Genomic DNA, 27,616 nt, shown 5'->3' on the forward strand with positions numbered 1-27,616 from the left:
TAGAGGCAGGACATAAGCTGACTTCCATACTTTTGGAATTGCATTTGTGTTGAGGGAGAGGTTAAAAAGAGTAGTGAGAGGAGGAGCAATACAATCTGCAGCTATCTTTAAAAAGAAAGGTTCTACGTTGTCCGGGCCAGCCGGTTTCTTAGGATCTAACTTAGATAATGCTTCATTAACAACATTAACAGTATAATGTTGTTCATGAAGCATTATCATCATCATCATCATCATCATCATCATTATTATTAATGTAACTCTGCAGTGATAGGGTGTATAAGGGATGGACGGGAGGAGGAGTACAGAGCACTGGTGGGTAATTTTGTAGAGTGGACTGGAGGAAATCATCTGCTTCTGAATGTGGCCAAGACCAGAGAGATGGTCATTGATTTCAGGAGGAAGAGGACGTATTCTCCTCCTCTGCCCCTGTGCATTCTAGGAGAGGATGTGGCTGTTGTGGAGGACTATAAGTACCTGGGAGTGCACTTAGACAATGGGCTGAACTGGAGGATCAACATTGACGCTGTGTAAGGCAAGGCCAGGCCAGGCCAGGCCAGGCCAGGCCAGGCAAGGCAAGGCAAGGCAAGTTTATTTATATAGCACTTTTCAACGCAAGGCAATTCAAAGGAAAAATACATGGATAAAAGTTACAGTGCAGTCTAAAATATGAATAGTTCAATTAAACATTACAAGAAAAAGTACATGGATAAAAGTTACAGTGCAGTTTAAGATATGAATAGTTCAATTAAAAGCAGCGACAAAAAGAAAAGTCTTCAGCCTGGATTTAAAAGTAGTAAGAGTTGCAGCGGACCTGCAGGTTTCTGGGAGTTTGTTCCAGATATTTGGAGCATAATAACTGAACGCTGCTTTACCATGTTTAGTTCTGACTCTGGGGACAGAAAGCTGACCAGTCCCTGAAGACCTGAGAGATCTGGATGGTTCATAGTTTAGCAGGAGGTCAGTAATGTATTTTGGGCCTAAACCATTCAGTGCTTTATAAACCAGCAGCAATATTTTGAAATCTATTCTTTGACACACAGGCAGCCAGTGTAAAGACTTCAGAACAGGAGTGATGTGATCCACTTTCTTAGTGTTAGTGAGGACTCGAGCAGCGGCGTTCTGAATCAGCTGCAGCTTTCTAATAGATTTTTTAGTGAGACCTGTGAAGACACCATTGCAGTAGTCGAGTCTACTGAAGATAAAGGCATGGACAAGTTTTTCCAAATCCTGCTGTGACATTAGTCTTTTAATCCTAGATATGTTCTTTAGGTGATAGTAGGCTGATTTAATAACTGTTTTAATGTGACTGTTGAAACTCAGGTCAGAGTCCATGACTACACCTAGATTTCTGGCTTTATCTGTTGGTTTGAACATTGCAGACTGAAGCTCAGCGCTAACTTTTAAACGTTCTGCCTTGGCTCCAAAAACCATTACCTCAGTTTTATCTTTGTTTAATTGGAGAAAGTTCTGACACATCCAGTCATTGATTTGTTCAATGCACTTACTCAGTGTTTGAATTGGAGCATAGTCTCCTGGTGAAATTGTTACGTACATTTGTGTGTCATCTGCATAGCTATGGTAACTTATTTTGTTGTTCTTCATTATCTGAGCCAGTGGTAGCATGTAGATGTTAAAGAGAAGAGGCCCCAAGATGGAGCCTTGAGGAACCCCACATGTCATATTTGTCAACTCAGATGTGTATTTACCTATAGAAACAAAGTTGTTTCTATCCTTTAAGTAGGATTTAAACCAATTTAGAACTGTTTCCGAAAGTCCCACCCAGTTTTCCAGTCGGTCTAGTAATATGCTGTGGTCAACAGTGTCAAACGCAGCACTGAGATCTAATAATACTAACACTGAAGTTCTGCCACTGTCTGTGTTTAAGTGGATGTCGTTAAAGACCTTTACAAGAGCAGTCTCAGTGCTGTGGTTTGGACGAAAGCCTGACTGGAACACATCGAAACAACTATTTAAATGCAAGAAATTACTCAACTGTTGAAAAACAACTTTTTCAATAATTTTACCTAGAAATGGCAGGTTTGATATGGGCCTGTAATTGTTCATTACTGAAGCATCTAGATTATTCTTTTTTAAGAGCGGTTTAATGACTGCAGTTTTCAGGGCCTGTGGAAAAATACCTGAGTGAAGAGATTTGTTTACTATATGAAGTAGTTCTGAGGCCATGCAGGGCAAAACATCTTTGAAAAATCCTGTTGGAATAATATCAAGGCAGCAGGAGGAGGATTTCAGAAGTTGTATAATGTCCTCTAGGTTTTTATCATTAATCTGATGGAATTGTGTCATGATGTCTGAATTGATGTTAAGTGGACACAGAGACAACACATTTGCTGTTCCTGTTGTTTTTGTTTTTGGTAATGATGTCAGAGAAGAATGATTGTCGTGCGTTTTTCAATTCCAAATTATAAAGGCCAAGTCTCTCTTTATAAATTTCAAAGTGAACCTGGAGATTTGTTTTTCGCCACCTGCGTTCAGCTTTTCGACATTCTCTTTTTTCTGTTTTAACGGTCATGGCCTTTCTCCATAGAGATATTTTCTTCCCAGTCACTTCCTTTACCTTAATTGGAGCAATGGCATCTATAACATTTTTAATTTTTGAATTAAAATGATCTACTAGCTCATTTACTGACGTGTTAGCAGGGGAAAGTGTGGAAGAAAAATTCTGAGTAAACATTTCCCTAGTATTTTCAGTTAAATATCGCTTTGTGGTTACCTCTTTTTGAACACTTGTGTGAACAGAAATAGAGCTCTCAAAGAAAACACAGGAATGGTCAGACAGTGCAACATCAGTCACCACAACCTTAGAGATATTCAGACCCTTTGAGATAATTAAGTCCAGAGTGTGCCCCTTATTGTGCGTAGGCTCCGTCACATGCTGAGTCAGTCCATAGCTATCAAGAACACAAAACAGTTCTTTCGCCCCTCTGTCCTGGGGGTTGTCAACATGGATGTTAAAATCACCAACAATGACTAGACGGTCAAAGTCAATACACACTATAGACAGCAGTTCAGTAAGGTCATCAAAAAAGCTTGCACAGTATTTGGGTGGCCTATAGATATTTAGGAACAGAGCTCGAGAGGAGCATTTCAGCTGAAGGGCCACATATTCAAAAGAATCAAAGTTTCCATACGATGTCTTCCTGCATTGAAGGGAATCATTGAACAGAATAGCAACTCCACCCCCTTTCTTATGCATTCTTTCCTGACTCATAAAACTAAAGTTGGGAGGGGTTGATTCGATAAGAACAGCTGCACTGTTATTTTGTTCAATCCAAGTTTCTGTTAAAAACATAAAATCAAGATTGTGCTCAGTGATAAAATCATTGATTAAAAATGTTTTTCCTACCAAAGACCTGACATTTAATAAAGCTAGTTTAAGTTCGTTAAACACACTATCAGTCATGTTTTTTGTAACAAGCTGTGGCTGACATGGAATCACTGCTAAATTAGATAAACTCACACAAACGTTTGAGTGCTTTTTGTATCTAAGATGATTCACCGCTCTTAATCTATTACCTATCAACACAGATATCGGCAAAGCTACTGGCAGGCAGGGCCCGGGCATGTCCTGGAAAGAGTTGAGAGTGCCATACGCCCTTGAGCCTGGACCCAGCAGATATTAGTTTGCAGATTGTTTTGGTTTGGATGATTGTGGTAGGCATGGTGATGAAACCGGGGGAGATGGTGCGCATCTCTGCTTCGGTGATTTTGGTGGGCGTCGTTGAGGGGCGGGGGTAAAGCACATGCTGCCAGCCCTGCGTATCGCCTTAGTCTGGTCTTTGAAATCCAGGAAGGAATCGGTGCCAGCCCTCTGTATCTCCTTCTTGTGTTCAACGATCTCCAGGATGGTGGGCGAGGGTGAAAGGGTGAACGGAGTATCCTCAAAGGTGTTGACAGGGGGGGGGGGTGACGGGCGGTGGGGACTCCTCCGTGTGTTTAATAGGTCTCCCATAATCAGAACATTCCTCAGGCGGGTGCAGTGATACTTCTTCAGGGTTTTCTGCGCGATGTGTTGTGTCTATCTCCTGTTTTGATTCCTCTTGCCGCTTGTCCTTGGCAGAGGGAACAGATTGATGACGCAGGCAGTTGAATATGTTAGAGATAAACAATTTCACTCCTGACTTGTTCAGGCAAACTCCATTTGCCTTGAAAAGATGTCTGCGGTCCCAGAAAAAGTTAAAATTGTCAATAAAATGCACAGAATGGTCAGTACAGGCAGTTGAAAGCCAGGTGTTCAGTGCAAACAATCTGCTGAATCTCTCCACTCCTCTTCTGACTGGCGGGAGAGGGCCACTGATGAACACCTCTGCATTTAGAGAGCTGGCAGTTTCCAACAGACATTTAAAGTCTTTTTTCAGCACTTCTGACTCTTGTTTCACAACATCATTTGTTCCAATGTGCAGTACCACATTCTTCACAGTCGGATGTTCAGCCCCAATATGCAGGATCTTCTCAGCCAAGTCAGAGACCGTATCCTTGGGAAAACAGAGTACTTTGGTGTTGTTCTTACTACACAGACCTTTTACATCTCTTACAGCAGAGTCACCCACAATCAGAGTTTCAGGCCCAGTCGTTAGCTTTCCCTCTAGCCTTTTGCTTTTGGAGTAGCTATTGGTCCTTACCCTGCTGTGTGAAGAGGACGGGTTATCCAGGTCATCAGAAAGAGATCTCCGGCTCTCGGTCAGCGGAGCGTATCTGTTCTGGATTGGCACACTTGGTGGTTTAGGAGGATTTTTTGTAATTCTCCCTTTATCAGCTGTCCACTGCTGTTTAGGGGTTGAAGAGGCGCTCCTCCTGGGTGATAACAATGCAGGCCAGCCGGTCGCATCACATATTTCAGAGTGTTGGGCTCTGCCCGTTATCCGTCCTCCCAAATCCCATGGAAATGATTTACTCTTCGGCCTTGCACCCAGAGAGTTCCAGGGAGGACCACCACTTGTAGATGTATTACCCGGTACACAGCCCTCCTGTTCCTTGGAATCCTTGTAGCTGCTAACTAGCTGTGAGTTAGCATACCCTTTTCCATTATTTTGCAACACTGGTAAAGTGGTGTCATTCCCACAACATAGTCCATTCACTTCCACGTTAACTTCCAACCGTTGCATTTTCATTTCCAGCACAGCTATCTTCTGTAGAAGTTTGTGGAAGTCATCTGTAGAGAACGGAGGCATTTTTCTACCAACTAGCTTAAGCTAAATAACATGCAGTAGCCTACCAGGCTGTTGCTAGGCCACGCTACTGTAAGACTGGGGTCGCCGTAAAAATGTTGAAATATGGCTGAAAACCTCCGTCTATTTACGAAGATGAACTGTCCCAGTGATAGGTTAATGTCCAGGAGCCGCTGCTCGAAGTTTTCAGAGAATAAGAATAGGAAAATCAGCATAAAAAGTAAGCAGAGGCAGGAGCAAGCAGAAAAGCGTCTGCACTGTAAGAAAGATAAGCAAGAGTGTACAAGAAGGGGATGAACAGACTCTATTTTCTGAGGAAGCTGAGATACTTCCACGTGTGCAGCAAGATGCTGGAGATCTTCTACCGGTTTGTTGTGGCCAGTGCACTCTTCTTTGCTGCGGTCTGCTGGGGGGGCAGCATAAGAGCCGGTGACACCAACATGTATATTTTCTATTTCAACATGTATATTTTCTATTTTCTTTTCTTTCTATTCTTGTTTATTTGTAGTTTTGTTTTATTGTAAAATACCTTGTCTTTTATGCTGCTGCAATAAAAACTATTTCCCAAATTGGGATCAATAAAGTACCATCTTATCTAATCTTATCTTATAACCTTGTCTACATCTCAAAAGTACTGAGTGTATAGTTTGGACCTTTCTTTTGCAAGAAAGTTGCAGCTGCTGGAAAAAATGTATTTGAAACTAATAACATACCCACTTGCTAAAAAGTAACCATTACAGATGAAACCTCAGTTAAAGAGTTGCGATAAAACATGTGAGACAAGATGCTGAGAAAAGACGAGAGCTACTTAAAGGTCCTGTATGCCAAACTGCCTGTCTCAGCATAGGCCCCTCTCATTCTTCCTAAATCACTGTGAATTAATTACACCACCATGATTTAGGTGCCAACCACTGGGCCGTGAGCCTAGTGATAGCCTCAGTGAACAGACTGCTTTATGAGCTAGACACGGGTGGCAGAGATGGACGAGATGAGGGAGGAAAAGAGAGACGGCGCTGTTAGTGAAACTCATTATTGAGAGGGATGGATTAACACATAAACACTTACAGGCGCTGCATACTGATGATTACCCTTAAGTGCAGATTTATATAATGTTAGAAATGATATGCCTTTGGTTGAAATGGTTGATCCCAACCTTCCTTCTGCTTCCCTCCCAACCTTCACAAGCTGGAGGGTGAGGCTGTGTCAGAGTTGACTTGAATCCATTTTGGCTCCTCACACATGTGACTGTTCACTTCATCCTCCTAGCTGTCCACAGAGCCCAGTCACAAAAGATGAAGTATAGCCTACACCACAGCCAACAGATGTTCTTTCTTTCTTCCTGTTGGCTCTTGTGTCACAGTGAGATCATTCTTTAGGCTTTGTCTCTCTTTGTACTGCTCTCATTCTCCGTCTTCTTCCCTCACTGCTGCTTCACGAGTTCTCAAATAGCATCACAAGCCAGTAAAGACAAATGACTGGCTAATAATCTTACAATAAAGGATATTGCTTGGCATGTTAATAGGACCTACATCATGCCTCCCCTGACCTCCTCTCTCTTTCCTTTATTCCCGTCTTTGTGTGCTCCACATAAAGCCGAGGGACATCCTGTCACCATGTGAATAGTGGCCGTTCATCTCTGGGTACAGCTGTGCCCTCAGTACTGTCTTTGTATGACCCATATTCTGTAAGCAAAATGCCCTTTCAGTTGTTATGTGCCCCCGACTTGTTCTTCTTCCGTTTTCTGAGAGAAGAAATATTCAATAAACTGCTAATTCTGTCACTGGAGCTCGCTAGAGGCTCAAGGTTATAGCATATGCCTAAAAATAACATGTGGTGTTCTGATTGTAGTTTGAAGGCTGTGGCAAGTCTTTTGCAAGTCTTTTTACAAACAAGCCTTTAATGATGCTAATTGGAAAAAATTAAGAAAACATATTTTGTAATTTTCTTTTCATACTTCTGCCTGTTTTCACTAGATCCACACCAAACAATAATTGAGAATACACTTTTTAATGTATGTTTCATAATCCCAAGTGCACCTTTGCCACCCACCAACATTTACACTTAGCTGAAACAGGAACTTGGATAGGATATTGTTAGGACAATGCATTTTTGAAGGCTAATCAGGCAGTTAGCATTGTGGAAAATATATTTGTTTCATGATAATTGCAGAAAATATGCTCTGTGGCAAACAAAAAGTTATGTCGCAATTGCCAGAAGTAAAAAGCTATTATGAACAGCAACAGCAACACAATCGCACCAATTCAACTTCAGCATCACTAATGCCATGCTTCCACTGGATGGTAGTGCTACATTTAACATTCTTTTTAGGTAATCCACCAGAGATAGTACCTGCTTCCAACCTTTCATACTGGTACTGGTACACATTTTTGGTGTTGCTATAAGATACATGGATTTACCAAAAATGGTTGCAAATACAAAATTGAAAAAGGGATTCAGTTACATGACTCCTTAAAAACACAACCAAACCACCTGCCTCATTTTGGCGGCGTATTGTACTGTAGATTATGTGATGGACAACCTGCCAAATCGATACTCCTTTTCCAGGACAAGATGATATTACACTAACCTGCTTCTCTCACTCTTTTTTTTCCATCAACACAGGAAAAAACACTCACAGTCACTTACGGTGTACACACACAAACACACTTAATGTAATCCCATACACCTGCATTCTCACACACACACACACACACACACACACACACACACACACACACACACACACACACACACACACACTCCCTAATACACTCATGGGGAAAATTGGATGTATGAGCAATGCTCCAAGTAGCACTCAGCGAAAGTCAAGTGGTGACTAAGCAGACAGAAAAAGAAGTGAGGGAAAGACAGAAACAGGGTTTAAGTCAAGGTGGGGCGGATGGTGAATACAAATAATGAAATTATTACTTTGAAGTAAAGGTGTCAAAGAGAGAAGAAGATGATAATTTTAGCTGTTTTGATCATCATCCAGTCCCCTGGAATTTCCTATCCATCTCTTTTTGTTTGCACATATAACCCCTCACGATGCCCACTTTCTCTGATCTGTTGTTTATGATCACAATGGAAACACAGCATCATTATTTCTTTATGCACTTTTATAACTCCTGCCAAATATACTGCTCTGTGAATCTCTGTGTGAATGTATAGGCAAATTTCTGCCACCATTGCATTGTCTTTGTTCTTCATTTGGGCTCCTCTTGTCGTTTTCTCTTTATTTTTTATTACAATTTGTCTAATGATCTTTCTCTCCCACCCTCTCTTCTCATTATTGCCTTCATAATGAGGTCAGAGCACTAGTCAAGGGGTCAGTAAACAAAAAAAGCTCTTACCCTTTTATCGAAACAGCTACCATTTACATCATGGTGTTGTCTCTATCCATAATTCCAACCCAGTCTCACAAAAAAACGTGTAATGACTACGTTGGTCCACAACTTGGGACGTATTATTTCTACAAAAACGCCTCTGAAATTGTAAGATCCATACATTTTTTTTCACCATTCATTCCAACGGCTGGCGTCTATGTCACGTGATCTTCAAATTTCTCCCTGAGGAAAAAAAAAACATGGCAGACCTTCGTTTTATTCTCGGTGGAAAATGCCTATTTTAAGGTTAGTTTGGCCATTAAAATGCGTTTTGATGTCATTTGATGCGAGAAATATGAGTTGTTATTTCAGATTATGTGTGCAGTGGATGTAGGCCTAAATGATCTTTAGTTTGCTAGTTATTACGAAGATTACTTCAGGAAATTGTGTCTATACAACGTTTTCATTGTTACCAAGGTGGTTGCTAGGGACGCTGCTATCGATATTATTTCTGTTATGTTGTGTAACTGTTTAATGGTGTTATCTTTATTGCTACCCCCTTCCCCGTCAATGTATAGTGATGGTCCACAGCGCAAACGTATTAGTTTAACAAAATCCACATCTAAAATTGTGGCATAGATACGTTATTTTCCCCAGTGCAATTCTCCAACCCAGTCTCACATCTCACATCACATCGTATTAAACAAATACCGGAAACAGACCGAACATTTTTTTTTAAATAAAATAATACTTTATTCCGAGTGTGCTTGCGTTTCTCTTTGAAAGTCATCACATAACGGCATTATAATACACGGTTCGGCTGCATTAAATATTACATATCTGCTGTAGTTCTCTGATGAGAAGACTTATAGACAAACATGAGGAACTGCCGCCAAAACTGAAAACGTGACGAAGATCATAAATATATCAGCAATTAAACAACATCTTACATTTCTTTTCACACAATACGTCTCCTTGCAGTATCAACTCTAATTCGGCTGACTTTTATATTTGATCCAATTGGTAGATAGGCTGTATTTACACCATAATGGTATATAAAGCTGATATAAAGGGACACCTAGTGGTTAAAGCATGTTATTGAATTTCATTATTTTTATATTATTTTATATTAATAGGATCCCTATAAAGTATATTCATTACTCGTTATTCTCTACTAATAGTTAATTAAAGACGGTATATAATGACTATTTTGCACATTCCTTTCAAGATTTCAAGATTTTCTAAGGTTTATTGACATATCATATACACAAACGGTGTAGTTATGCAATGAATGAAAAACTTGGGTCGCAGGTTCCTCAACAGTGCATTACAAGACATCTATCAATATTTGTGTATACCTCCAGCAATGTTAACTATGTTGAAGCACTTATTTTAACTGATATTATACATAATATTAAACTCTTATAAGATGTATGAAGATAGTATAAGAAATGTGCAGAATATGACAGTTTAATGGTGGAGGTATACACACATATTGATAGATGTCTTGTAATGTACTGTTGAGGAACCTCAGCTACGACTAGGGCTGTGCATCTTCACTGGTCTCACGATTCGATTCGATTACGATTATCCTGTCAACGATTCGATTCGGTTCGATATCCCGGTGCATCCCGGTGCATCTCGATTCATACCAATGCGTTGCATCCTCAATTTTCTATATTACTGCACATGGCTTATTTTTCATCAATGCATACATGCAGTCAATACATATGAACTCTCTTTTTATTATTTAGAAAGTGCTTCAGAAATCAATAACATAAATGTCTTGACATTAATTTATAAACCAAAATAAATGAATTGTATAGGTCTAGCCTCCGTGTGTGAAGTTGTTCCATCCTCAAAAACAAAAAGCTAATGCTTCTGCAGTCTAGCTGCAGCTTCTAGCCACGGCCTTCTGTTAAGAAAGGACACTGAATGTCCTGAATGTGGATCACACACAGGACTTGAGTCTGAACACAGCAGACAACAGGAGTATTTACAACAGCATATACAAACTAAAATACTGCATGTGGGTGCACACTTACATTCTCTGTTTTACTGTTACATAAATCCAATGAATGAAAGATAAAATTAGCTTCATTATATCTCAGTGATTAAGTGAATAATAAAGTTTCTATCGGGTCACTATAAGCATGTCACTCATTATTTTCAGGGAGGGGGCGGGGCTTGGAGGAACGGAGAGGAGACGGTGATCGCGGAAGCTTTTTTCCTCCTGCCTTCACAAACTTTACACACGTATATATCATCTGAAAATTGCTAGAGGACATTCATACTCTGCAATCCAAGACTTAATTAAATACACCAAAAACCTGACATGATTGTAACGCGATTATTTTTGAAAAACATAAATCCCTGTCTGTGTCTCTGAGCCGCAGCAACACGGAGTGATTCAGAGCGGGTACTTCTGCTGTGGGTTCTGGACTGGTGTTCTTGTGTTGGTGGATAAAGCAGACTGCTCCGTGTTCGGTGTTGCTGTGCCGCTGTCACGTATGTTCCCTGATCTCTGCGTCACCGACCGATTTGATATTAAAGTGACAGAAAAAACGTTATAGTAAAGCCGCGGCCGGAAAATCAGGAAGCAACGTTACTACTCTATAACCGATTATCTTCCGTCACTGCATCGAGACCGAATCGTCCACGTCCGCATCGCAATGCATCGTAGAAACGATTATTTTCAACACCCCTAGCTACGACCCTAGTTTTTCATCTCCGACCTTGTCAGGTATTGAACAATCAATAAATAAAGAACACAGAATTATTAAATATAAAACACAGAATTTGGGGGATTATACTAAATGATTTACAAATAAACACCACTGCATATTCACAACTGTTACACATTCTGATGTAACGCAAATGTTTCCAACTTGGGATCAATAAAGTATATCTTATCTTAAGATGATCGATGGCTACTGCCATATTTGCAAAATTTGCCTCTGAACCTTGACAAGTGCATGTTTCAAGGCTCATCACTTAGGGTCACAGACATAAGACCAGCTGTTAAATAAAGCTCTTCTGTCCTTAGCTGTCATGTGGGTATATATTAATGCTGCCCATTATGTCCACAAGCTATTTTCACCCATTTATTAATTATATGTTTTAAATGTGAGTGTTTCCTATCCCCTAAACCTCCAGGGATGTACACAGTTTAATACTGGCAACTTCTTATTATGGGAAATACGAAAACGTCTTTTAAAACAACAATTCCCAGTAGAGACGTGCCATAGAGAACATGTTGCGAAACACAATAGCCAGCATGTGTAGTTCTGGGGACGGGGTGGGGGAGGGGGGAGGGGGTGGACCTGTTCAAATCCAGTTTTGGACAGTCTGTGTCATAGTCTGCTCCATCATTCACCAGTAGTTTTCCATTCACCTGTCTCACCTGTTTTCCACACCCACTCGTTAGCTCACTCTCTTTCTCTTCTGCACCCATTAGCTTCTGCCAGTATTTAAACCCGCACCTTACACACACTCTTTGCCAGATTGTACTGTGCCTCATGCTTGTCTTTCCCGCGTTTGATACCAGATTGCCTACCCGGTTCCGACCCTGCCTGTCCTCGATCTGCCTGCTCTGCCTGTTCCCTGATCCTGCCTGTCCCTCGACTATCCTGCCTGGCCTGTTATCCGACCCTGCCTGTATCTATGCTGACCGCCTCGCTTACTCCCTGACTCTCTGCCTGTCCCTGACTCACCTTCTGCCCGCTGTCCTCCGGTGCGTTAAACTGCTCGGTTGGTATTCCTCAGATCCAGTGGAATCTCCAATAAAGTCTATTACCAATTCTCCTTGGTTTCTCGAGTGCTGCATTTGGATTCTCCTTAAGATTGTGACAGTCTGCCCTGGTTCCATCCCATTTCAAAGTGCTGTTCGACGCTCGGCGTAACCCTCGGAGCACACTCTCCAATCACAGAGCTTGAGGACTATCACGGGGTTTGTTGGTTTGTCAAGCGAAGCCGAGAGAATACTTACTTCCGGGTGTAAAATTCTCTAAAGCAAATGAGCTGCTCCGACCCTCGGTCCTGATGGACTCCAACTTGTGTTTATTAATCAAACAAATAAATAAACACAAGGATAATTATGTGTTATTGTTGAGTAAATGGAGAATTGCATAGGGGAAAATAACGTATCTATGCCACAATTTTAGATGCGGATTTTGTTAAACTAATACGTTTGCGCTGTGATAACACCATTACACAGTTACACAACATAACAGAAATATTATCGATAGCAGCGTCCCTAGCAACCACCTTAGTAACAATGAAAACGTTGTATAGACACAATTTCCTGAAGTAATCTACGTAATAACTAGCAAACTAAAGATCATGTACATCCACTGCACACATAATCTGAAATAACAACTCATATTTCTCGCATCAAATGACATCAAAACGCATTTTAATTGCCAAACTAACCTTAAAATAAGCATTTTACACCGAGAATAAAACGAAGTTCGGCCATGTTTTTTTTTTCCTCATGGAGAAATTTCAAGATCACGTGACATAGACGCCAGCCATTGGAATGAATGGTGAACAAAAACTATAGGTTACTTACGTAACCACAGTTCTCAGAGTAACATGAAGTGAGATGTCTCACTATGGGATGCGCCTCATCGCGGAGCAAACAGAAGCATCAATCTCATTACGCCAATCCTGATTGCCTGGTGATCTTGACGTCAACGTCAGGGGAAATCACCCCCTATAAGTAGCCTGCGCCACGACGCATGCGTCATTCAAAATAAGCACCTCTTCTCGCTTCACCATAGCAAGGAGGGCCGTCTGGTGAGACATCTCACTTCATGTTACTCTGATAACTGGGGTTACGTAAGTAACCTATAGTTCTCATTCATAACACTCCGTTCGATGTCTCACTATGGGAAATTGTAGCTCCCATATTGCCAGACGAGCTTATCTCGAAGATCACCGATCAACCAGAATTTAACAGGTGGAGTCCCGACTCAACAAGGTGCCCAGCATTGCTCGGGCCACGCTTGGAGCGGAGACGTCTAGCCTGTAAAAGCGGACAAAAGTGAGCGGCGAAGACCAGCTCGCCGCTGCACAGATGTCTTGGATGGAAACACCCTTGCACAAAGCCCAGGATGTAGCCAGGTCCCGAGTCGAGTGAGCCCGCAGACCCGAAGGTGCTTGCAGATTCTGACTCGTATAGGCCAAAGCAATCGCCTCCACGATCCAGTGGGAGAGCCGTTGCTTAGTAACAGGCTTACCCTTGTGAGGTTTAGCCCAGGACACGAAGAGTTGGTCATTAAGACGAAGCTCTTTTGATCTGTCCATATATGTGTGTAAAGCCCGGACTGGACACAACAGATCCTGCTGCTGCTCCCCGGAGGAAACCAGCTGCGGAGGAAATGCCTCAATGTAAATTGGGGTACACGAACCAACCACCTTTGGTGTAAAGGCAGGGTTGGGTTTCAACAACACTCTCGTTTGCCCTGGGGAGAACTGAGTGCATGAGGGATGTACAGACAGTGCATGGATATCGCTGACCCGCTTGGCGGATGCCAGGGCCAGTAACAGCACTGTCTTGAGTGACAGATGTTTCATGTCAGCTCCTTCCAGGGGTTCAAATGGGGTCATTTTGAGCCCATTTAAAACCACTGCCAGGTCCCATAAGGGCACCAGCGACCTGGAGACAGGGAGGAGCCTGCGAGTTCCCTTCATAAAACGGCAAACCAAAGGATGTTGGCTAGCCGTCTTACCCTCAAAGCCCACATGGCATGCAGCAATAGCAGCCAGGTACACCTTGATCGTGGAGAAAGCTCTGTGTTTTTCGATCAAGTCCTGTAGAAATGATAAAATCACCCCGACAGGACATTGAAAAGAGATGTGCCCTTCTTGAAGGCACCACTCCTCAAACACCCTCCACTTACAGTCGTAAAGAGACATGGTGGAGGAAGCTCTCACACTCTGAATAGTGTTTATCACCTTCTGAGGGAGTCCCACTGTATTCAGATTGTACCACTCACGGGTCAGCCCATAGTGCCCCGCGCTCTGGGCGTGGGTGAAGGATCGCCTCCCCCGCCTGAGACAATCTGTCCCTGCGTGGTGGGGGCTGCCATGGCTGCCCGCACAACAGCTGATATATCTCCGCCAGCCCACTACGGGCTAGGGCGGAAACATCAGAGTAAGTGTGTGGCGTTGCTCCTTCACTCTGGCCAGAGTTGGGGGTAACATACATACACGATATCGTGTTGTCTGTCCTCACGAGGACATGGTGTCCTCTGAGAGAAGGCAGGAAGCGTTTTAGGGTGGGGAACACCGCTAAAAGCTCCGGGTAGTTTACGTGTGCCCGCTGGAGGTCTCTGCTCTAGGGACCTCTCACCGGGCAACCTTTGTAAATACCCTATCAGCCTGTCTGACCTGCGTCCGTGGTGACCACCTTCCGTGAAAGGACAGCACCCGTAGGCGCGTCCCGCACTAGAAAAGTCGGGTGTAGTGCCACTACGCATTACATAATAACCAAAACTCTCCGCACGCCGAGGCGCGCGGGGTTTAGTTTTATTATGAGGCCCATGTTGAGTGGGTGCTTTACGAGGACATTTTTCCCCGTAATCTGACTCCGCTCGGTGGGAATTATAGATAAAACCCTTCTTTCTAGGATATGGGTTGACTCTCTCTGGGTTTGTGAAAAAAGATAAAGTATAACTGTTTTGAGAAGCCCAGGCAGATGTCGTGAGTATCTCCTGCTGTATGCTCCTTAGAGCCAGCTGAGATGTCACGCTTACGGCTCCGGCCGGCACTGCGCATGCGCGTGACGGAGGTGCCCTTTCAGCTCCAGCCGGCACTGCGCATGCGCGAGACGGTGGAGCCTTCACAACCCCAGCCGGCACTGCGCATGCGCGTGGCGGTGGCTTCACGGACCCGTCAATAATCCGCCTCTTGAGAGATGCCGTAGCTGCTCTCAAAAGGGGAAGAATTGGCATGCTGTCCTTTACAGCTCTAGCCGGCACTGTGCATGCGCGTGACGGTGGAGCCTTCACGACCCCAGCCGGCACTGCGCATGCGCGAGACGGTGGAGCCTTCACAACCCCAGCCGGCACTGCGCATGCGCGTGGCGGTGGCTTCACGGACCCGTCAATAATCCGCCTCTTGAGAGATTCCGTAGCTGCTCTCAAAAGGGGAAGAATTGGCATGCTGTCCTTTACAGCTCTAGCCGGCACTGTGCATGCGCGTGACGGTGGAGCCTTCACGACCCCAGCCGGCACTGCGCATGCGCGTGACGGTAGTGCCCTTAAAGCCCCAACCGGCACTGCGCATGCGCATGAGAGGCCGTAGCTGCTCTCAGAAGGGGATTTATAGTTAACGGACTGTTTATTGTTTTTCTTTTCATTTTTTTGAGCTGCGCCCTTGGTCGAAGCCTGGATGCGTCAGCGGAAAATGGTTTATTTAAACAACAAAGATGTGACATGTGTTTTATGCGGACTTGAGGATGACGTTGAGGCATCTCTCGAGGCAGCGGGGACACGTTTAGAGCCGGGGAAAGAACTTCCTGCTCTGTCACAGAGGGGAGAAGGAGGGGCTGTCAGGCCGCTCGCTTCTTCTTCCTCGACTGCTTGCCGAAATTCTGGGTTGGCTGAGCCTGAGCTGCAGCCGGAACCGGAGATTTTCTCGGCCAACTTGCCCTTGTCTCCAGCCTGGGCTGGGGACTCGGGATGGGCTGCGACCTCTGCGTCTTCGGTGTTTTAAATCGAGCAGAGTTTGAGGCAGCTTGGGTGTCGTGAGTATCTCCTGCTGTATGCTCCTTAGAGCCAGCTGAGATGTCACGCTTACGGCTCCAGCCGGCACTGCGCATGCGTGTGGCTGTGGTGCCTTCACAGACCCGTTTATTATCCGCCTTTTGAGAGAGGTCGTAGCTGCTCTCAGAAGGGGATTTATAGTTAACGGACTGTTTATTGTTTTTCTTTTCATTTTCGGTGTTTTAAACCAAGCAGAGTTCGAGGCAGCTTGGGCAGAGGACTGTTCATCCGAGTCAGACAGGAGGAACTCAGAGGTATCCTCTTCGTCCTCCATGTAGTCTAACTCTAGGACATCTTCCGCGGGTGAAACCATGGTGAGGTCCAGCCGGGAGCCCCAGCTTGGTAAAGCGTGGGGCCCCGTTCCCGCGTCTCTTGCCGCCACCGGGTCTCGGCCTGATATGGCGCGGGATTCCGGTTCTGCGGCTGCCGCTGTCGATGAGCCCCAGACCGACCCAGTGAGGGGCTCCAGTGAGGGGCTCCAGTGAGGGGCTCCAGTGAGGGGCTCCAGTGAGGGGCTCCATCTCTGCGGCGGACGCCCCCGTGTCTTGATTGCCAGCCGGCAAACCAGTGGACATGAGGGGGTCCTGTCCCGACAGGTTAGCTTGTTGTGCTAACCTTCGGCGGAGGCTCTTCATGGTGAAGCGGGCACAATGCCCGCACGAGCCGGGGTTGTCAATGGCCTCCTGGGCGTGTTCCAGCCCGAGGCAGGACGAACAGATCTGGTGTGAGTCTGTGCCTGACACTTTCAACCCGCAGCCGCAGAGCCGAGCCTCCGAGTTCCTGACTCCTCTGGTGTGAGGGAGAGAGGCGTCCATCTCGTTCGCCGCGAGGCGTGGAGAGGACCCGCTCTTAACAGGTACGTCGAGAAAAAAGGTGTTACCAATCTGTCTTTAATCCGGAGAAAAAAGGACAGTATGGGTCTTTTTCCTCAAAGAATATTACCTGGTGTGGTAATATTCTTTTAATCCTTTTCTCCTCCGTGAGAAGAGAAACGTCCTCGCTACCGTGGTGTCGGCAGTGAGGGAAAAAACACAAGCTGGCAACGGGTGTGTTGCTAGCTTGAGAATCAAAACCTTACCTTAATTCCAGAGGAAGAACGGCGAGGTTGATTATAATACTAACATGGTGTGTTAGTACTATACTCCTCTGTGAGAGAATAGGGTAGCCGGCTAAAGCCCGTCGACCGAAATTAGCTTTTGGTTCAGTCTGTGGACTGTTAAGCTAGCCCGGCTACCATTAGAGATGTGCTCTGAAGCCAGAAGAGGTGTTTGAATGACGCATGCGTCGTGGCGCAGGCTACTTATAGGGGGTGATTTCCCCTGACGTTGACGTCAAGATCACCAGCCAATCAGGATTGGCGTAATGAGATTGATGCTTCTGTTTGCTCCGCGATGAGGCGCATCCCATAGTGAGACATCAAACGGAGTGTTATGAATGAGAACGTAGGGATCTTACAATTTCAGAGGCGTTTTTGTAGAAATACTACGTCCCAACGTAGTTATTACACGTTTTTTTGTGAGATTGGGTTGATAATTCACAAATCAAAGTGTTCACATTTTAATTGTATCTTTCTGTATTTTCTTTCCCTGAGAGCTAATCAATTATAGGACAATTATTCTGTATGATTGGACAGTAACGGCTGAGTGTTCACAGTGCAACTCCTCTCCCCTTTTTCCCACATTTCAACTTGGCTGGGGATGCAATCTGTTTGTACTCAAACACCCAGAATCACTCATACACTCACACACTATTCAGCCATTGTTGTTGTTTTATAAAGACCCTAATTGAAAAGCTGGGCATGATGACGCGTTTCGGACATAAGGTCGTACATCATACTTTGTGAGGCAGGCGACAGAAGCTGCCATTATTGGATCAGCAATGCTTCATTAAGTCTCCACACGACACAGTCTGCCACTAACGCCTGTGGACAGAGAGATGGAGGGGAGGGAGAGAGGAAGAAGTTAGGACAAAAGCTAGGAGAGGGAAGAGAGAATTAAAATGGAGCTTACAACTGAGTGATGGAGAAGAGAGAATGAAACTATAGTTGGGCAATAAGGCAAAGAAAACAAAAGATAAGAGGGAGATTAAATGTGAAAAGTAAAAATTGAACAAAACCACAGATTTCCACAATTGTCTGCAATTCAAGCTCATTTGGTGATTCTTCCAGTAGATAATATGATTTAAATTGGTGAGTTAGGAAACAATGCATTATAGAAATTGTCCTGAAGCTTTCCGTTGATGCTTGCTTTGTCAACACTTTCCCAGAATCTCAGGCAGTGAGTTGACAAACCCTCCAGCAGCTTACTTACTCAGAAGATAATTTCACTCCATCCATCATCCATCATCCATCCATCCATCCTTTCATCTTTATGTGGCATTTAAACGGAATAATGTTGTTCACTCAGATTGTATAAGATTAGAGGAATACAAAGCATAAGGAACAAATGTCAACTTAATACAGTAGATAGATAGAATTGGAGGGAAGAAACCCTCTTTAATGGTCACATATGCAGAGCACACAGAGTGAAATTTGGCCTCTGCATTTAACCCATCCTAGTACCAGGAGCAGTGGGCAGCACCCGGGGAGCAATGGGGTTGTCTGTTGCCTTGCTCAAGGGCACCACGGCAGGGCCCAGGAGGTGAACTGGGACCTCTCCAAATAACAGTCCAGACTCCATATTTTAGGTCTTGTTGGGGACTTGAACTGGCGACCCTACGGCTCAAAGTCCAAGCCCCTACTGACTGTGCCACTGCCGGGTATCGGTATTATTATAAGATTTACTCAATGTATCATTGACTGACAAACAGGTGATAGCAGATATCTACACTGTGTTCACTGCAGGAATGTGAGCTCACAATTAGCAAAGACATGGTGCTATCTGCTGGCTGTTCTGTGCATCACATCTTTGAAACAGATGCAGGCTTTTTTATTTTTTTTGGAGACCGATGTCTTACCTTTGACAGTTTTCCGACATCATACAGTATGAAGCCGCTGCAAACCTGCACAGGTGTTTTCAACTATTTTGGCTAGTTAGAGAGAACTGTGTAGACAAGCACAGGAGGTTTGCTTTAGTAGCATTGACTGAAAACACCTGTTTTAGTGTACCATGACATGGCAATACCCATACCAAACAATTTATAGTCAGAGAAATATTGAGTATGTCGCAACACAAGGTATGTTAAATATTGCATGCCAAAACCAGAATACCCTATTGCATCCAGCCATATTTTGTATTATGCATGTTTTCTGAGTATTGTGTCCCACAATCCTTTGCCCGGCAGATATATGATCAACAGGATCGAAGTTCAAGGAGCCAAGTTGGGACAAAATGGAGCAGTGCATATTTTGTAAGGGCAACTTGAGTACAGTATGTACTTAAAATAAAAGAAGTATTGAATTTGGTACGCAGTATTTCATTATATTTTCAACGCTAAAATATTGACTTTGACATATTCTCCTCCACAGTTTGTGTATATGATGTTAACAGAATTAATTGACCAAATATGTCAAGGTATACCTCACCACACTCACTTAGTTTGCCTTAAAACTTGTATCTAATAAAGTCACATTCAGATGTTATCAGTTCGTGCTACTCAAAGAGATGAGACACATAACGCTATCTCAATTAAAATCGTTGTTCCTAATTAGAAGCTTTAGTGGGTAGGAAAAATTAATGCATCAAATTGTGAGGTAGACATAATAGCATTTTAATGAACACCGATATTGATATCGAATCATGAGTGCAAATAAAACCAAAAACATTTAGAATAAATTGTAAGACGTTGGACCACTTTTCGTGTTTGTCAAATGATTATGATTATTGGATCGGAGTACTTGTAATTATTAAAAGTCACTGTACATAATATGTATTTAGAAGATAAAATGAGGGATATCAATTATTTAGTGAATAAATCCAACCATTGTAATAGAATACAAAATCACATCACAATTGCACAGCTGCTTTAGTCTAACAGATAATTAAAATTATCTATGTTTGACATATTTCACCAAGTTGGAGACACATGACTTATTGAGTGCCAGCCACCAGTATCTTCTTTAACTCTGTAATTTAAATGGGAAATGGCATATTAAAGGTATTATGGCCTTTGCAATAACACTAGAAACAACACATTTATTCAGTCACATTTGTGCAAATGTATAATTAAAGATGCACCATTGTGATCGAATAAAGTCATAGCTCAGAGTTACGTGATATCACTGTTCTTGTTTTGCTGATTATTGATGACTGGTCGATATTACTTTGGCTTTGTTGAAAGGAATAGTTCAAAATGTGTTATACTTTTGTTTAAAAGTACATAGAGCTACAAACAGGGCTTTACCCCCACCTAGTGGAAACCTCATACCATTGTTTAAGAGCCAGCTGTTTCTCCCTGTCTTTAGTTTTTGATGTTGTGTTTTGCTGTTTATTTCGTTTTTTTTCGAAAAGTAGAGATATTTATTTAGCTTGAAGAAACAACATTAAAGTATGAAATAATATGTCTGAAACAAATTCTTCTTCATTTGTACATTTTTATTACATTTGATTCATAACAGCAAGAAAATAGCAACGCAGGCCCCGTGAACGAATTGACAAGATATGTTTTCTCTAAAGTACACATTTCCATCAAAGTAGCCACACCCCAGGTTATATTAGCTACGTTCATGACTTCAGATTTGGAAACATCAGACATGATGTTGAAGGTAATAAAAACCCCAGCAAACACCTACCAGCTTCAGAAATACCGTTTCCCACCTCCTTCAAACACATTCCATTGTGATGAGATTATATTTATGGCTTTAGACTATGACAATCAGCGTTTTCTCTGCAGTCTCTTTTTGAAGGGGTGGCCAGTATACAATCATGAAATATACTTTCAGGGGGCCTGGAGCAGGAAACCAAGCAGAAACAAACTGCAGCAGAAGACAGAATACATCATATTAGCACTACAAGCAGAAAAACAAACAAGAAAGGAAAAAAGTTTACATTGTATCATAAATGTGATCAGGACACAATTTGAAACTAACGACTTAATGACCAAACCATGAAACAGTATTTCAATCTGAAATGATTCATAAATTCTGCCTGAACTACATTCCCTGTTTGGTCAGTTTCATCTACTAGAAGCACAGCTTACAGAAACATAAAGAACAAACTTATAGCTATGGTGTTTGTGTTGCATGTACTCTCCAAGTGGTAAAACTTTAGTGAGTATATTTTAAGGAATCTTTTTTTTTTCGTTCTTAAATAAACCACTATTCTATTGTTGTATTTTTATATATATTTTATTCAATTACATTGATAGAATAGTGTATACTTTAAATACATATTTCTGTGTAACACGTTTTCTTATTCAATATTACTGTTGTGATTTTTTTTTGACGGAATATGTATTTCCTTTAACATGCATTCCTCTCGGTGTAAAGTAAGGAGACAGGACGTGTTGTGATTGGTTGGGCCTGTGGGCCCGGCCATGAAACACAGACCTGTCAGTGCAGGCAGGTTAGGGGACCAGACCCACCCAGTCAGGCCCTTACGCTGGAGGGTAGTGGACGCCTCCTCCGGAAGGTTACCTGGCAAACTACAAGCTGCTGACGAAAAAGAAGAGCAACACTCGGCCTTTTCTGAAACGGGTCGGAGAGTAAGAACTCAGTGCCCGAATTGATGCAAGCAGATTTGTTCAGCGTTTCGTAAGATTTTTTTTGTTATCCTAGCAAAATTCCTTGTCATTATAGACATCATTTTTTTATTCAAAATAAGATCTCAATATACATGATTCTCTCTTTTTTGACTATGTACAGAGTGCAAAAAAGTCAACCTTTAACACCTTTATCGCTTCACGATTCCCCACCCACCCTTCTTGTTGGCAGATGGCTCAGTAAGAGACGAGTGTGCAGACTCAGTTTCCTACTCGCCATGTTAACCTGACCCCGCCAGTGACGCCCCCAAAAAGTGATCAGATATGCAGCTTGTTTTCCAACATGGCCCAATTTCCAGGGAGAGTAAACATATTAAAACAATAGTTACTATTTGAAATGGATACAGTAGAAAATAACATTTTTACTCTAAACATCTAAGAACTAGATTATTATAATAGTCTTTTTTTTCTCATATGACTAGTTACAAACCTTACAATCTTTAAAATATTACTCAGTTATCGGCGATGGTTGCCACAGTGACAACTTAGCCTCTCTGTTCTATTATTTCATCACTGTTGGATACTCATATAAAACATCTTTGTTCAAAGAACACAAACAGACTAGCGAAATTGACAATATGCATACAGTTCAACAATATGCATAACATAGAAAATATTCAGTTACAATCATAATGATACTAAAATTAACATTACATGGAATTTCAGGAAAATGTGCATGAGGAACACACAAACACACCATTTTTTAACCTTATATTCATTCAAAGATAAATATGAGCAAAACTTAAATTCAAACTAAACATCAACGTACTATCCAAACAAAGAAAAGTAAAACACTCCTCATCTAAATGAAAACACAAGAGAGTTCATAAAACACTGACAAAAAGTGACAATTACATAGTGCTTTGTGTGGCGTGGATTAGGCAATTGGATGGTTCAAAATGGCATGTTGCATTGTGCTGACCCGATGGTACATTCTAAGGCTTTGGATGAGTTATACAATCGTTTATTTTCCTGCCACTTTCCCTGTACTGTCCACCAATTAAATATGCCTGAAGAACACCCAGAACGCAACCAAAACAAAGAGCTCTAGAGATATACTCTGTACCCCCGATCCTACTTTGGGCTCACTTGTGCTACCCACACATTTTAAAATAGTCTACCCACACTCTAGTAACAGTGACACAAAAAGACTTTGGCTGACTATCTGAAAGCAGCTCTCAGGTTAACGTATTAAACAACTATACTTAAATATGTCAAACTACATATACATTACACTTAATCTTCTTTGACTATCTTTCTTAAAATCTGCATAACCATAGAAATGAAAAACAAATCGGGTCATATTAATACATCACCAGTTGCCTCGTTTTGATATTCTGTCTCAGCATTGAACCAGTAATTTCCTTTCTAAACATCTGACATCAACCACAGAGTCTAAGCAGAAAATAAAAAAAGCTATTCATTCAGTAGAATATTTGATTAAAGCAGACATCTGGGTAAGGTAATCTAATCAGCAGTGGTGCTATCGGGGATCACAGGTAATGACAGGTCAAAACATTGGACACCACATGCTGTCCAACAAAGAAAATAGACGTCTAAAAGGAAATTAATGAGTTTAACACTTTGTAGAACTGCTTTAATACCATTCATTTGTGTTTGAGATGTATGGCACTTTACAGGGATGCCTGCAAGGTTAAAGACATGTCTTTAAGAAATAGAAAGGTAGGCTTCAAAGGTTTGAAAGACACCTTACAGACATTCAGTTGCTATTTTGCCTCTGATGGCACTCATGAAATTTCCCTTTAACAAAGTAAAATCATAAACAAAATCGTTGTGCATGCATATGTGATTCAGTCAAGTTATTTTTTTTATGACAAATTAAATACAAGGTGCAACTTTGTGTAAACATATAAACACATTTAGGTCAGAGACCACAAACCAATGAACAAACAAACATCATGGTTCTTGGTCAATGGACGTACCAATCCAGTCGATTTTTCTGGTGACTGCTCCACTCGTTTACCTCATGTTAACATTCAAAGTGTGTCTGGTGAATAAAGGTAAGTTGCCTTCACAGATCGAAAGGCAGTCTCTAATGCAAATTATGGTCTTTTCTGTTGTGTAATAGTGTGCATGAAGTACACGTGAAAACAATCCTAACCAACTTTGCCTCCTATGTTAACATACAGATTTATCACAAACCAAGATTTGGTTTTCTGTTTTGCTCTTGGTATTGCAGGCGATATCTTGGACTAGACACCAGCTCGCTCCAGTCCATCTGCGGAAACACAGGAAAACAAATGTGGGAAAAACTGTAACAAAGCATAGTTTAGACAGTTCTCATCATCTTGAAATTGGACTGGGATTTCTCGTGGCAAAGCCGTATGTCAATGTTGGAGGATTCTAACCCTGCATAATGTTAAATGAAAACGTTTATTGTGCTTCAATTGTCAAGATTTTTGTTTCAATATTCAATATTCTTGCTTTTATAATATCTGGCTCAAATGCATAACTCTCTGTTAACACAATTCACAAATTATCTTAGTTTTTCAGAGGATAAAACAAGTAAGAAAGAAAAGATAACAAAAGTAAAAAAATAATGTGCATCTGCACTGTTATTTGAAAATGAGATGGATTTCTTCTTGAACCACTCTTCCACCTATAGTCATGAAGACTGGGTCATACATTTTTCAATAATCTTGCTGATGAAAAAACTAACAGAACCAAACTCCCAGTAACTGGCTGACCAAATAACGTTGTCAGCTGCTAAATATGAAGTGTGGCAAATCCTTAACTTATAAAGCAAAACACATCAAACAGTATTGTTCTAAAGCAAGAATGTGAGAGGTTAGAAGGATGTTCAGTACATACTGTTCTGATTGGGACTCCTACATCTGGGTCAAATACTTGTGACTAGTCATATGGTCTGCAGATATCATTGGAATCTGATTGAGGGGGAGGAAGAGAGATGGAGGGGGTGGGAAAAAGGCAGACAGAAGAAAAGGGGTCAGACTGTAATGAGGACAAACGGCACTTCAAGTTGACAATTAAAAAAGGATGTATCTGGTATAATTAAGATAAGAGTCTCTGGAAAGCTAGCAAATATTAGAGATGAGCCATTCATGTATTTTTTATTAAGAGGCACATGGGAATTATAAGATTTAAAAAAAAAACATATACTGATAAGTCGGAGCTGATAACAACATTGAAGAGAGAGCGAGAGCGAGAGAGAGAGAGAGAGAGAGAGAGAGCAAGACAGAGATAGAGAGAGAGAGAATTAATACAATTAATGAATGAATTGTATTTTATTATCATATCACTATTGAATTGTATTATCCTTGACGCTTTGGCAATATTGTTCACCTGACATTCATGCCAATAAAGCATATTGCATTGAATTGAGAGAGAGAGAAAAGTCAGAAGAGGAGCAAACCTGATTGACTGTTGCGGTTGCAAAGGGCACACTTGTGTGAGATGTGTTGGCTGCAGACACAGTGACTGGAGTAGCACCGTGCATCATGGGTACTTGAAGGGAAAGATCACACAGGTAGTTGAAGCAGAGCAGATTTAAAGCTTTTCATGTATTCACTTCTACACATCTATCTATAGATGATAACAAACATTTAAAAAATATGTTAAATAGCTTTAAATCAAATCTATTTTAAGTGAACTTTAGAGTCCTTTCTTGTAATGAGGCGCTCTATAGGTTAAAACACTCGGGATGGAAGTATAAGGAAGCAAAGGTCAGGGGGGTTTGGACTGCAACAAGCATTAGGTGACAGATCTGTGGCAGAGCAAAACGAGGTTCATTCAATACCACAAAGATGTATTGCAGGGCATAATAAAACATATAACTTCTAATTAAAATTACATAATTACATTGCATTCACAATTAACATTGTATCAGCCACACTGTCGGCTGCTTTGAAAAGGGTTTACATTATGTCTTTCTAGTCTGATGTTAAAATCTAAATTCATGAAATGGCGATTGCGCTCACAGTATGAGGTGAGTCGAATGACTCATGAATGACTGCAATGGGCTCAGAGATAATGAGTAAGGAATGCTGGCACCTACCAATACTTGTTGCTGGTGTCATGCAAAAAATCGAGCCTGCCCATCATGCATTGCAACAGGGAGTGGAGTGAAAAGGGAGGAGAGAAAAATTAAGAAAACAAATTACGTGTTATAAAAACAGACATATAGGATTTAACGTTGGGATGGATTTTGATTTACAGATAGAAATGTAACAATTTAACATTCTGAAAATAAGCTAGTATAAATCATCAATCAAATACTTGGCAGACAAGGATAGAGCTGTGAATACAAGAATGTTTCATAGTATATATTGTCTTGAGATCAAAATCCATGACATTTTTCAAAAGCCATTGAATATATATAATATGATATTGAAACTGATATTACCAGAATTATTGATAACCATTATTGTGGTTGATAAAAAGACCAACTGTAAAATAATGTAAAATTGCAAATACTACACAAGTATAAATGCATAAAAGAGTAGTCCTAATACCTTTAAAAATACTAATAATGAACCTGACTCGCTTGACTTGAGACCTCCCCCGTGATAAATAAATGTAATTATTATGAAGCCAGCTGCAATGGATCATTGATCCACCAGGGGGTGCAGTGGGGTTCCACACTGGAGCTCATGTGAAATAAAGTCACAGTACGCTGGATGTACAGCGGAACTTTGTTAAGATCCATATGTCACGGATATCATACTCTGTGCTAAATAAGAGACATGTAATCATTTACAAAACATCACCATGTTGTTATTTAACAAAATAATGTTGTTTAGTCGAAAAAAACGAACGGGAAGAAATGCAGCCCGGCTCTCGATTTTTAATCTTAATTTAATCATCATCTTCACCACGATCATTTATGTTTATGTTCGCCGAATTGACATGAAATCACTGACACATATGAATATACTGTATTCAACTTCATTAAAACGTTATTAACGTGCCTAAACTCAGTAATTCAAGCCCGCCTTAACCTGCCATCAGGCCCTGGGGCTGATAGGTTTTGTAGGCCCCCTATTTAAACAACAAATCAAAGTCATTTATAGCCTCGGCAGGCTCTGTGAGCGCACTTCTCCACTCTGCTCTACGCGCGCCTGGTCCTCTCCTCCAGATGAGTGACGTATCGGGCCTCCCTCATGTATTTGTCCGGTTGCCGTTGGCTCCCTCACGTAGCAAGTCCTCGTCGTCCTCTCCATCTCCTCCAACAGATAATGTCCCTCCTGTCTGTTTTTCCTCTCCCGCTACTCCATCGCTATCAGAACCAGACGGCCTACTTGGCTCCGAGGCCGGCACCGCTGCCGCTCGGTACAGAACTCATCTGTCCTTCCTCCTCATCCTGGCCTACAGGTTTAAAATAACCTGTAAGCTTCGGCATTTTTTGTAATAGCTGCTTGTCTCGAAACTCCTTTTCCCTCAACAATTTCCTTTTCCGAGCGCCACTCTCAAACTTTCTATTCTCCGACATTTTCTCCTAAACAACCTTCATCTGTCACTCAATCACTCGCAATTTGAATAAGTCACATGTGAAACATATTCTCATTCTGATTGGCTGTTAAGTGGTGCCCACTGACAGTTACGGAGTCATCATTTTTGAGAAAAATCTCTGGAATCCATTGGTCTGATTGATTAGCGGAGC

General features: G+C 41.9%; 1 protein-coding gene across 4 annotated transcripts in view; it reads right to left on the reverse strand.

The window, feature by feature from the left end:
* Nucleotides 1-20,804: 20,804 nt before the first annotated feature.
* The window catches only part of LOC117457264 (muscleblind-like protein 1), a 130,639-nt gene continuing 123,827 nt past the window's right edge, over nt 20,805-27,616 (reverse strand). For all 4 annotated transcript variants that reach the window (XM_034097227.1, XM_034097229.1, XM_034097228.1 and 1 more), the window contains 4 exons: nt 26,012-26,047; nt 25,370-25,461; nt 24,808-24,881; nt 20,805-24,214 (listed from right to left, as the gene is read on the reverse strand). In XM_034097227.1, the coding sequence (XP_033953118.1) occupies nt 24,825-24,881; nt 25,370-25,461; nt 26,012-26,047 (185 nt within the window). In that variant the 3' untranslated portion in view covers nt 20,805-24,214; nt 24,808-24,824. The remainder of the gene's footprint in view (nt 24,215-24,807; nt 24,882-25,369; nt 25,462-26,011; nt 26,048-27,616) is intronic.

Source organism: Pseudochaenichthys georgianus, chromosome 13 (genome assembly GCF_902827115.2).
Source record: "Pseudochaenichthys georgianus chromosome 13, fPseGeo1.2, whole genome shotgun sequence".
Lineage (NCBI taxonomy): Eukaryota > Metazoa > Chordata > Actinopteri > Perciformes > Channichthyidae > Pseudochaenichthys > Pseudochaenichthys georgianus.